Source organism: Megalops cyprinoides, chromosome 12 (assembly GCF_013368585.1).
Source record: "Megalops cyprinoides isolate fMegCyp1 chromosome 12, fMegCyp1.pri, whole genome shotgun sequence".
NCBI classification, from domain to species: domain Eukaryota; kingdom Metazoa; phylum Chordata; class Actinopteri; order Elopiformes; family Megalopidae; genus Megalops; species Megalops cyprinoides.
This window is the reverse complement of record NC_050594.1, coordinates 6,126,159-6,139,831: the sequence shown is the minus strand read 5'-3', so window position 1 is coordinate 6,139,831 and position 13,673 is coordinate 6,126,159. Positions and strand designations below refer to the sequence as shown.

General features: G+C 47.5%; 1 protein-coding gene across 1 annotated transcript in view; it reads right to left on the bottom strand.

Moving 5' to 3' along the window:
• Window positions 1-13,673, bottom strand: part of tiam2a (TIAM Rac1 associated GEF 2a) — a 56,189-nt gene that overhangs the window by 15,912 nt on the left and 26,604 nt on the right. The window contains exon 15 of the mRNA XM_036541595.1: window positions 7,291-7,388. Within this exon, the coding sequence (XP_036397488.1) occupies window positions 7,291-7,388 (98 nt within the window). The remainder of the gene's footprint in view (window positions 1-7,290; window positions 7,389-13,673) is intronic.

The window sequence follows — 13,673 nt, the reverse complement described above, 5'->3', positions numbered from 1 at the left end:
AATCGAACCAGTAGCCTTTCGGTTACAAGCCCTGCGCCTTACCACTACACCACACAGCGACTGGCTTATGATGCTTCTGAAACACTGTACTCGAATCCTGACTCCCCAGCATAGGACATCGCTGAGGCTTCTCTCTCAGGGCTCTCCCACCCTTGCAGATGAGCTAGACACTCCACATCTCCAGCCCTAAACACTACCCAGACGGTGACAGCCCCAATGCTAGCCCTCTTCTCACAGACTCAGGCTTCCTGGTGCCTAACCCCCACGAGCCCCGCCTGAGCAGCCCTGCACTCACCAGGAAGAGCAGCCTATACAGCAGCCTGCAGGCGGCCGTGGCCTGGCACTGGGTCCGCCGGGCCAAGGAGCGGCCCTTCTGCTGCAGCCGGCCGGGTCCGGAGGGCGGCATGGCGGGTCTCCTGCAGACACGGTCAGCCCCGACACATCCTGTACCCTCTCCCCAAAAACCCATCCGCGACGCTGCGCCCCACCTTCCAGATACACACCCCGCCCCACGCCCAAGTCAGAACTCCTCAGAGAAATCCCTGGAGTTAAAATGGTGCCTGCGGAGGCAAGCGATGGGGGTGTGGGAGTCTTGACATGAGCAGCACATCGATCGTACTCCATTCTGCAGGCGTCGGTGTTCGCTAAACTGCTGCGGCGGACTGAATCCACACGTCAATCAAGCCCTTCCGCCCTCCCACCACGGCCGAGGGGAATTCCTGACGTTTCGCACGACCCCTGCCGCAGCGTCCAGCGGACATGATGAAGAGGCACGATAAAGACCCCCCCCCCTTTTCTGGACACCAGTACAGCCTCGTGGCGGCGTCTGGCCATAACTCACAAATCCAATCTGACTTACAACTAAAAACTGCCATGTCTCTGCAGTAATGATGCCATAAACCATCCGATACATACAGTAAGGCATGTTTCCCCCTTCAGCCATGTGCTCATCTCCTTTCATGTGAGGTTCACTGAAGTAACACAGAAGTTTTAAGTACAGGTTGGACTGGCTAATAGCACACAGGGGGTGATTTGATTTCAGCTTCACTGAAAAGAACGAGTAGCGTTTTGGGGGGGGGTAGTACATGTCCCAAACCAAAGACTGTTCACAACAATGACTCCACAATGGGTGCAATTATCGCATTGTGCTTCCACACCAGAACAGAGCAACTTTAGGGCGTGAACATCTCGTTGGCTTATGAGGCTACGCAAAGATTTTTTTTTAACCCCGGCAAAAATCACCTTTTGGTGCGTGATTCATATGAGGAAAACCAACACAGGGTGCAAGCATTCAAAGGGCAGCCCAGCACACCAGCACAGAAAACAATAGACCATGTCACACTGAGATCTACTGGTTACAGACAAAAAGCTACAATTAAGAACACTTCCACAACTTGTGAAAGTGCAATAAACAGTGATACTCTAAAGCAGTGGCTTTCAGTCCTGTTCCTGGGAGCACTTGCCTTGCATGTTTTTATTCCAACCCTCACTTATTTATACTCAGGTGATTGTTAATAGACTAATGACGTAGATGGAGGGTTGGAAGCAAAGTGGGTTGGAATAAAAAAAATGGAGAGGTCCCCCAAGAACAGGACCAAACGCCACTTCTCCAAAGCACTATAGAAGAAAAGCTGAATTTAAGTGCTTTAACTAAGCAGGAGAGCCGAGATTAAGTATGAAGAGGTGGGTCTTCAGTTTGCGATGGAAGATGGCCAGAAACTCGTTTGTTCTGGCTGCTATAGGAAGCTCATCTCTGGAGTTTAATCACACCCTGTATTGATCCAACCTTGGAGTGCGCAGTCATCCTTTTAGCTCGGGGCCAACAGACAGCTGGCTAGCATGCAGCTCATGAAAGCAATCTGAGGCTCCCAATCTCACATTCAAGAGTTTCACAGTTCGCACACTAAAAAAAACAGAAAACACTAGAAAGCACTCATGCCTCTTCTTAAAAGTAAGCATCTCTTCACTTCTCTATTCTCTTCTCTCTCTCCCTCTCTCTCTCTCTCCCTCCAGCTCCTTCAGTAATTCGTTGCAAAAACATCACAGAAAAACTGGAGCAGACAGACAGACCTGCACACTCTCCTCTCCTATCCTATCATTCCGGGACACGCCACTGAAGGCCCTCTGTTCATTCTTGACATTACGATTTCTGTGCTGCTATCTTGTTTTCGAAGCTCAAGCACCTCATGGTCAAAGCACATTAATCAAAATAAAGAATGTGCAATTTATCTGGCACTCTCCATGAACCCTGTTTATGCTTCTGTTTTTTCAACCGTTAGTCCCATGGGGCCCAAAGGAGTGTGTGTGTGCATGTGTAATGGTGGCTATAATAAGAATATTTAAAATAACTGCATTACATATTAACACAGCACTCCAGCACTCAACAGAACAGACAACACCTCCAGCTAAAGTGTAGATGCTGCACACCCCAACATACACAAGCACAGAGTATGCGTGCATGTATACCAATAAATACAATAATTATAGCAATATTACTCTAATATCACAAATACTGGAATAACTGAATCATACACACAAAGTAGACAGCATCTGCAATAACACAGGCACAGAGCACAAGACGCTTCCGCAATGAAAAACCAGACCCTCTGGAAAAGACAAAGGGGTTTGGACGGGGGTGGAGGGCGGGAGCATTACCACGGCGACGGTCCCCTCGGACGCGTGGCACACGGCGCAGGCGGCGATCTCGTACAGCAGACGCGCCAGCCTGTCCTTGAGCGCGCGGCGGAGGGACAGCAGGGCGAGGTGGACGCAGACGTCCCTGTCGCGGGCGTCCTCGGGACGGAGCCCGTTCACGGCCAGGACGGCCCGCAAAGCCTCGGCTGGCGGGCGGTCACGCAGGAAGAGGTCGATCAGGGCAGACACGCACACGCACTGCCTGTCCGCCATCCACCCGAGGGGGGGGGGGGGGAACCCGCGGTCCCGTTCCAGCCTGGGGGAAAAAATACCGAGGCTGCTCTCCAACCCACTCCGCCCGCTGCTCACCGACACAGCGGCTGAAAAAGCCCGGATTACCCGCCTCGCTCGGGGGGCCATATGCTGGCGGGGCGACTTAGCCCCATTCAGCCCCCGCGCATGCGCCCCGAGGCACTGTCCGGGGTCTGGGACTGCCCCTCTCGGAGGGTGGGTGGGTGGGCTGTGTTTTTTGAAACCCTGATTCATGATCCACCTGAACAGCTTCAGAGTTACATGTCTGCTTCCGCGCTAAGAGTAATGCTGAACTAATATATAGCAAGCAGCTTTATGCGTATAAGTTTCTACACGTTTTTATGATTTACTTTACCAGAGCTACAAAGAGTGAGACTGACATCACAGAGTAGCAGCTGACACATACTCACCAAAGGTCAAAAGTCCCACTCTTGACCACGCTAAACCAGCACAAATGAAATGCTGTAACTGGGACTGAAATCCCGTTTATTTAATTTATTCAACACCCATTTATTTATGCTACGCCCACTATATTAAACCCACAGTCAGAAGCCATCCTGTTGTCAGCAGTAACCCTAATCTGATTTGCAGGGGAACTAATCATTGCCTTTGGGTACATTTGCGGATATCGCTTTCCTAAAAAAATCCTTTTAAAAGCTCTCAGTTAAGGTTTAGGAGACTTAAAGTAGCTTAATTTGATGGACCATTTGGTCACCAGGATCGCTCTGTGAGCAATGTCTGCAAGACAGAGACAGCAGTACACCTACAGTAGCTCATGTAAGATACAGGGTTTAACTGTATGGAATGCGGGTTGTTGGTGCCTCAGCACAGAAAATCAAGGTGAGCTCTGTAAACTCTTCAGATTACAGGCCGATGGAAAAAGCAGCTAAGCAGCAGATGCGCTGTTGGCTCTGGGAAAATGATGCTCTGCTCAGTCACACATAAACCATCCATTCGCTTTCACAGTCGTAACCCAAATTCTGCTGACTGTGTATTCGCTGTTGTTCCTGTTACTGACGCAGGAGAGCATACTCTCCTCACAGCTCCCTGTTGCTGCTTTAAGGCCTCGGTCTGATGCTCTTGCTTACCTCTATAAACTAGATTCACATAGGTTTAACATATACATGTATATATACTTACCCATACATACATGTGTCTGTGTGTGTATAGGCGTACATAGGTACGCATCATTTTATATACCATTGCGTGTAAATTACATATACTTCTTTCCTTAATAATTCAGTATGAGCCAGGCAGGTAGAGGTGAGGTAACAGATAGCTTCTAACATATGCTAGTGAAGCAGGCCTCTTTTTCAGCTGCTCTTTGCCTGATTACCCTTTAAGCCCTCTTACTGAGGGATCACCCACCCCGTCCACCCCCACCCATCTGTCGGTAGCATGTTCCCAGAGGAGGGGGGACTATAGCCCCCTGCCGGAGTGACAGCGCTGTCCCGGTTCAGTCCCCATCAGTACAGGGGTCCCAGAACTGGCCACCCCCCTGTCAAACACACCCAGGGAGACAAGCTCAGAGGCAGGGGACGATGGCAAGGAGGTCATCTGAGAAGGAGGAGTAGGAAAACTGCAAGTAAAGAGAGAGACAGTACCTAAGGGACTACTGAGAGAAAAGCTTGCCCTACAGGGCTAGTGAGAGAGACAAGGCTGACCCAAAGGACTACTGAAAGGCAAGACTGCCCTACAGGGCTACTGAAGCAATAAAAGAGACAATGCTGCCCTAAAGGACTCCTAAGACTGCCCTATAGGGATATTGAGGGAGACAAAACTGCCCTAAAGGGATACTGGGAGAGACAAGACTGCCCTAAAGGACTCCTGAGACACAACTGTGCTAAAGGACTCCTGTGAAAGACAAAACTGCCCTACAGGGATACAGAGAGAGATGTGACTGCCCTTCAGGATGACTGAGAGAGACAAGACTGTCCTGCAAAACAAGCGAGTGTCCAGCCCTTTCCTGTCTGCAGTGCCAAGGCAGAAGAGAGGAGGAGCAGACCTGAACTCATACCCAGGCTATTACCTTTCAGTTTTAATACATGCACTCAGTGCAGAAGCACTCTGGTTCGCTCATGCATTGTCTCTCCTCCGCAATAAATTAACTCCAGTTGCTCTCACGTCAGCCCACGACAGGCCCCATCCATCAAATCCTCTCTGCATTCAATGGGGAGTTCAATATTCATTGCTTTCGGTCACACAAAAATATGCCCCATGTAATGCTGAAATATCAACACATTAGGATGGACCGGACCAATTAATGTATCAAAGTCTGTCCTCCTCTCAATTAAAACTGATTGTTAGTGGCAATAAAAGAACTCGAAGTGAATCTCATCTTCATTTTTTGACCTCACTTGCATCGGCAGTGGTTTGTGCCTGGCAATACCGGGATGCTTTCGTCCTGAAGATTTAGTTTTTCCTGCAGATTCTGTGGAGATAAACAGCACTTCGGGGCATACAAACTGTTCCAGGTAGAGAGATGATAAAACTCCTGATTTGAGGAATTATCTGAAGTTTTTTGATAACATCCGAACCACCCCAAGCTATAACTGCCTCCATTTCCCTCCTTCCTCAACCATTTGATAGATATGCAGTGTGATCTTGCAAATAACCGAATACCTTACACTACACTATTTGCTAGCTAATTACATTTCACTATTTATTTATTCATACAAGCAGATTCCCTGGTGGACTTGCATAACTTACATCCCAAATATTATCCATTTATATACCTGGGTTCTTACATAAGTGATTCAGGTTAAGACCTTTACTCCAGTGTACAACAGAGGTGTCCCACCTGGGATTTGATGCCACACGCTTCTGGTCACAAGATCAATTTCTCAACCACTACAGAGCCACCCCACAGCTCATCAAAACATGACCGATGTAAAATCATTTGAGACAGTCAGTGAGCAAGGTGACGACACAGACCTTCACAGTGAAAAATAATCTAGTGCGATGAAAAAGTACCGTTGCAGGACAACTTGGTTTATGTAACATATTACCAACGTTGCATAAAAATGCTCTCTTCCATTTATCACAAAGGGGGTCCATCACAAATTCATCTCTGGATATGCATTAGCCCCCACGCGAGTATTCGAAATTCAAACTCGAAAACAGCAGAGAAAGCAGTTCATAATGGCTAAAGATCCCTCCCCAGCACTGAACAGTCACCTGAAAGGAGCCAACTCGTACTCACAGGGCACGGAGAGAGGTTAGGATAGAATTCCCACTCCGCTAAGCCAACCGGAGGACGGCACCATCCCTGATCTCACCCAGAGGCTGTGGATTCGCCCTGGGATCGAAAAGACTTTGCTCGGCGAAGAGGCATCAGAGAACAGGAAGTGAGTGAGCCTCTCCCAGAGTCTCAGAGCCTATCCGGGGAGAGACCTCCGAGGCTCCTGACTGCACCCTAACAGTGTTACTCAGAGGCCTGCCTTCTCTAGCTCCCGCCACGAACAGGGGGTTGGAGGTGGGAGGGTGACGCGGCAAAACCGGCCGGGACGTGACGCGGCAAGGTGGCACCGGTCGTTTCCCGGCAGCTTCGCCCCAGTGCAGCAAGAGAGCCGTGTGGCATCTCTGCTCGTTAGGAGGGGCTTCCGAAACAGCTGCGGCGGGGGTTACACGACGGTGCCACAAGTCTGTTCCACAGGGGGACAAAATTAGCAGCTGACTGGTCCCGTCCCCTGACAGTAATAAGCAGTGCTTTTCTGAGACAAAGCGAGTGCGGGGAGGGTAATTACAGACAGATCAGGAGGAACACCAGCCTGTCGCAAACACAGGGATGCAGCTGGCCCTGCTGATGTTCATGAACACGCTATACGCGCACGCTTGGGCGTACAGACAAAGCACGCAAATTAATGCACAAAAACACAACTGCACACGTTCACATGTTCCTTCAATGGTGCTGCTAAAGCCAACATTAAAACACAGCAGGATCAACAATCCGGGCTGTGTCATCAGCCGACGGCGATCAGGAGCCCATACTGGTGTTGTGCTGCAGGGGACAGCAACGGGTATGTAAATCAGGGTTTCCCTCCTCTCACTGGTCTCAGGAATCCTGTAATTCGTTATCTGCCTGAGAGCTGCTCAGATGGCTTCAGTGCAGTGGCGCATATCCTCCAGCGTGCACCCACTCTACTGCATGTAACGCGTGTAACACAAAAGACAGCCGTAATGTGTGTAATGTGTGTAATGTGTCGGAGCGCTGCATTGGTCTTGCCTCGGCCGCTCCCACCACACAGTCACCCCTTTTTCACTGCGTCCGAGCCGTGTCTCATCTGAAGCAAGCGTTCAGATCAGACACGCTGCGGCGGTTTGGGCCAGAGCCCCGACCCTTACGTTTCTGTTCGTCTCTCTCCTGTGTGGACCGGGCAGTGGACCATTCTCCAAAACGGGTGCTACGGAACTGGCAGGTACATCCAGGTCTCCCAGCACACCTGGAACGAGAAGAGAGATCCACGTGCCGTTTTAAATTACTGTCATTATGCAGATGCTCTTATCCAGAGCAACTCACATACAGTGGGTTACAATTTTGTCCATTTATACAGCTGATATTCACAGAGGAAATTGTGGCTTAAGTACCTTGCCCAAGGGTACAAACAGCCTATAGAACCAACAGTGTCCTATAGAACCAGCAACCATTTGGTTATAAGCCCTGCTCCTTACCACTATGCAACACTGCTTAGCAGTCTTACACAGCTTTTACATGCTATCCATTCACACAGCTGGGTATTTATTCAGATTTATTCAGAATACAGATGAAGTACAGCTGCAGTAGGAATCAAACTGGCAACCTCTGGGTTATGAGCTCTGCTCCCCAAAAGTGAGCATTGCACTCACTTCATTCCAATACACTCCCAGGATGTATGCAATGAATGTATCATTCATTATGCATTATGTCAGTTCATATGTAATTTTTAACATTTTACTTAGAGATCATATGTAATACTATATTACTCAAGGCATTATGCAATTACTTACACCTGCGTCACAATGAGAACATCCCAAAATCATCTGTGTTTTGACTTGTTTTTCTGTATCTGTCAAATTTTGACACCTGATAAAAGTGATGTGGTTTACATGCTGCAAGCTTAGCTTCACAAACATGGTGCAAAAATCTCAAGCTTTTCAGGAAATTCAGCCTTGTGTATGTGCTTTACATATTTTAGTGCTCAAAGTGAAGATGTCATGTTAGCAGCTGCTGGCACAAAATGGCACCCTATGAAGTATCAGCCAGATGCCAGGTCATTATTACATTTGCCGACGTTAGCCATAATCATATTCCAAATTCTTGTTCTCATACTTCATAATTTTGATCTGCAAACTCTCCTCTGTTTTTGAAATGTGTCTGGGCATTTTGGGCCCACTCACATGCTGTCCGATGCACTCAGGGATGTGTGCCATGAACTGCAACATCAAGGTGTGTGTATGTTTTTTTAAGAGTTACTGTGTGATTACCTGCTTTAGATAACTAGTCTTAGTAAATCGGCCATTGACCTCACACTGACATCGATGGCCTTAAACCACTGCATTTTTAGCCCTTCATCTGTGACCTTTGCCCTCAAACAGAAACAGTAAGTGCTTCCAAATATGACAACACCGTGACTCACAAATCCTAAATTGCAGAGGGTCTCCTATATATGCAGTTCAATCTGTAGACCAGTTTAGCGGCCCTATGATTAGTTCCAGACCTGAAACCGGCACATTACGGATTCCATTACTGGGTAAGTTGCACTGGTACTGACCAGTATTGTACTGTATCTACAGCATGATTCTTTCACATGAAAACTTTTATTTTATTTTTAAATTTTATTTTAAAGGCACAGAACGCAGGCCTTTTCCATGACTTCAAACTGACAGTGGCACTGTGAGCCCTGCAATGTTTTTGTTTGAAAAGCCACAGTCTTAAAAATGCAACAAGAGGAAAAAAAAATAAAACACACACATTATGTTTTGCTGGAGACGAATTCAGAGTTCTTTCCATGTGCACCGTATAATCAAGTCAGACATGGCTTCACTGTTAAGCACACAGAGTCAACAGCTAATTACAAACTGCTCCCCCCCGCACAACATAAACACAATTTTTCTGGTCAGGGGCGCCTGCCCTTGGCTCAGCCATCTTAAAGTGAAACCAAGAGCCAGTGAGGGATCAAATTTGCACACTCTACAACCACCTAGCAGGGGGGCATAGACTGTATCTCCCGTACATTTCTCAAAAAGAGAGACCCCACCCTGCTCCATGCTCACTATCAATCTATCATAAAGAGATACTGAGCAGTGCTGTACTTTTACAGGAATTTCAGAACCAATTTTATTAATGCAATGAGCCACCCAGCAACACAAGAACTGATGCCCTTCCTGACCTGTCACTTATAACTGCATATCTGCATAAGCTCCCCCTACCCCCCAGGTCCTCAGTTTTGGTATTTCTCTGCTACAGCAAGCATACACTTTCCCAGTGCATTTGTGCCCCTCCAGTTTGTGCCAAGATGCCCCAGTGCCAAAAAACATAAACCTCCCTTTGCTACAACAAACCTCTACATTTTATGTCCATATATTTAACTGCTTGCCCAGGCTAGCAAATCTTTTCAGATTCAATGTCTTGATTCACTAAACAAAAGCAACAATGTTTCTACTTCCGGAACAAACTGGCACCTAAGAACCTACAACCTCCCATTCTCTGCACTTGTAGCTGTGTTGCACGCACACGACCGTTGGTGCAGAGCTTGACCGCTTACTCCAAGTCTCGAAACTAGGTGGCAGGTAGAGAAGACGCCACAGGAGTGTCCCTGTCACACCTGCACGCTGCACCGTCTCACCTCGGATGACTCAATCCGCCACCAACCCTAACTTGTCAGCTCCTTCCCCCTGCTGCCCCTGCAGCTCATCAATCCTTATGCCGCTCTGACGGCCAGTCGATTCCACGTCCTCCTCCAACACCGGCTAGAATTGGCTGTTGGAGAGACTGCCCTTATGCACTGTGCACACTGGTGCCTGTAACCAAGGCCCGCTACCTCCCACCTGTCTCTCGCTGACTGCTGAAAAGACTATCGCACGTTCGTGCTGCGCAACCAATCTCTCTAAAGGTTGAGCTCATTAATTCCTCTGATCAGGGAGTATTTAAGAAATAACAACGGGTATTATGTGACCTGTTAAGCGTTCACCATCCCAAATTATTAGCTAAAGGATGCAAGTACACCAAAAACCCTCAAGACCTTTCCTCTCGTTTAATTTTACCCAGCAGCCATTGCAAACATGCTACCTTTTTTAGAAACTACTTACGCCTGTGGCAGGGCGCAAATATTACATCTCTGAACTGTGCTAATTTACACAGAAAGAGCAGTCCTGATACAATACCTTCTTATATAATACGAAATAAGCCTGTTATGTTTCTCTGACGTTAATATTAGATCTGCCCTGTGCAAAAGAAAGCGGAAAATTTCACCTCTGTCACTACATGGTGACCTCAGCTGAAGTTCACGAGCAAATCGGTTCCACCTGGTGATGCAACAGAGAGTTAAAGCTAACCTAAACAGACACTAAAAATAACGAAGGGTGCATACAGACCTTTATGCAAATTTGTAGGCTTTTATAGCAGAGAGCAACCACACATGACCTCGGCACGTGCAAAAACATGGCGACCACACACAGAAGCTGACAATCTAAAAATAGGTTTAAACAAGTGCAATTTTACATATCGATCTGCAAGTATTAATTATGATTCCAACCCCTCATTCTGCATAAACACACCCCTGCTGTAATAACAGCCTGTTTTTATGCTCTATGCCTTATAAATATCCCCTTCCCTCTCAAGCCTGTTTCTCAAGGTGTGAAATCCCGTCAGCTGTTATTATCTTTTCATAATCAAAAGCACAGCGGTGCCACTCTCACCGTTCCACCCAGCACTCGTCACTATTATTTTCTCCATCTCACCACGGGTCACTGGGCCGGCGCCTCGCTGCCAAGCCTCTGCCTATTACTGCCCTCTAGAGGCACATCGGTGGAACTACAATGGCTCGTTTTTACTGCTTTTCTACCGTGGTTCTTATGAGAATTTGAGCCAGGGAAGTTTTGTCACAGTAATCAGAAGAGCTTGACGTAAACATGCCAGACATACACTGAGAATTAAAAAAATGTTCTAGAAACCACCTGCAACATCAGGGCATGAAAGCACCATCGTACTTGCCACCTGTACGACTTCAGGCAACGAATTTTTGCATCCCAAGGGCAACAACAACTATTTAAAGATATTACAGGACATTAAAACCAGTTTCTAAAACCTAATTTAAGACATCAATGTTATAACAAGCTGGACCTTACCACTTTTTTCTTCTCTCAAATCACCACTGATGAAGCCCTTCATAGGTCAGCTGGCAGCACAGAGCGGGCGGATAACAGACCTACACTGACTGTGTGTGTGTGTGTGTGTGTATATGTACGTGTTTGTATGCATGAGTGTGTTGGGGGTGGGTAACAGGAAACGTCTGCTTGTCATGCCCTGTTAAAGCACTGGCTGCTGCATTCTGTGACATCGATCAGGGGAAGCTGATGTCATCAGCCTCAGCGTCCTCAATTCTCGCAAATTTAACAGGTTCACCGCGGACACGCACAAAACACTTCACAGACGCTGGACAAGTGGAGCACAAGACAGTGGACATGCTGCGTTCATGGCATCTCCAGGCAGAAGTGTCACGTAAATACTGATCTAGGACCAGTTCCCCCAACTACAAGTCTAACTTTAAGCATTGTAAGACGAACTGGTCCTAGATCAGCGGTTGTGGTCAACTTCTGCCTGGAACCTGATGGTGTCTGTTTCTCAGCAGCTGAGGCTGAGAACAGCACAGAGACTGACAAAAAAGGACTTGTGTTGTAACATCCTTCAGTAGCACAGCTCAGATCTGTGAAGCCAATGTTGGAATATGCAAAGAAGCTATTCACTGCATTGGACTTATCTGGCAGATTATTATTTTTTAAAAGACATACAGATGGTTTTCATCAATGGCAAACTGCTCACTGAACAAACCATTTCATTGTGAAGCCAACCGTAAAACATGCAGCTACTTTTATACTTACTTTATAGACTTTATGGACCCCAAAATCAAACACACACGCACACAAGCACCCATGCACGCACGCACGCACGCACACACACACACACACACACATGCACAGTGCAAGCACAAAACACAAGAATCAATGGTATTCTGTATGAAAAAATACACCCACAGTATTTAATACACGTACAGCAAAAAATCTTTCACTTTTTCTGTGTGCTAACAGACCAACCCTCCAGCCCAAAAGCTCATCCTTTGCTTATCCTGTTCCTTCATTGGAGTATGTGGCATTGTAGGTGTGTCACACGGGCAGCAGTGTAGCATAGTGGTTAAGGAGCAGGACTCGTAACCGAAAGGTTGCTGGTTCGATCCCCGCTGGGACACTGCTGCTGTACCCTTGGGCAAGGTACTTAACCCACAATTGCCTCAGTAAATATCCAGCTGTATAAATGGATAACATTGTAAAGAACTGTAACCTATGTACGTCGCTTTGGATAAAAGCGTCTGCTAAATGAATAAATGTAAATGTAAAAATTTGAGAACTGGACCAGTGCCGTATTCCCAGAACATTCAATATTAAGCAGCAACTTCCTCACAACTAACAAGTGTGGCACACAACAACAAACAAATCATTACCTTACGAAAGACACAGGACCAGCAGCGTGAACGGTACTTGCTGGAGTGATGCATCCGACACGGGTGTCATGGTGCAAACGGTGTGTCTTATGAAAGTGTGCCTCGGTGACTTGGTCACGTGGCAGGACTTGCATCACAACCCAGATTCTCCCCTCCTACGTTCCTCTCTGGGACGTGAGTGGTTCGAGGAGGCCAATGCTGAAACACTCCCAAGGCCAAGACCAAAATATTCCCAATTTTTCAATAGGGACCAGTAAGGCAGGTGGCAGAAGCTATTTCAACCAATGTTCCATGCAGACAATTGGCTGGCGCAGGAACAAATGAGATTTTGTGGGGACATGAAAAAAGCACTCCTTCAAGACAGAGACGCATGGACCTTTCCAGAATTTGTAGCAGAATCAATGATGGATAATGGATAGTGCATTTCTATTGCATCTTTCATGGGTCTCTAAGAACATCACAGTGTGGAGAGGGGATTCAAACTTGCACTAACATGCAACAACCATCTGGATGATGCACGGTAGCCATTTTGAAATAGGACACTCCCCGCAAATTAGGTAAGGAGGGAAAGGAGGACCGCAATCAAACTAATGAACCAGTGGAGGCGTGTGGATGATGACCTGGTCAGATTGAACAAGCCAGAAGCCTTTTAGCATTTGGTGCCCCGACCATATCGAGTCAGAGACATTGGGACCCTGTGGGCCCTGTGTTACTCTCTCTGCATCACGCCCTCTGTAAACACACACTGGGTGCCGAGACGCCCACGCCACAGCGCAGAGGAAGAGAGAGAAGAGAAAGTTCTCTAATTCGGGGGGAGGCAGGAAGGAAGCGGGCGGAGATAGCAGGCCATATGGGCCTGCAAAGAGCATGTTTCTGTGAACTCCCAGCGTGGTTCACAGCGCGCTCCTCCTCGTGAACACACGCAAAGACCACCGGACATCAGACATGCAGCACCGGGTGTCTGACATGCAGCACTGGGCCCAGAAACGCACTTCTGAGTGTCAGAAATGCATCACCGGGTGTCGGAAAATG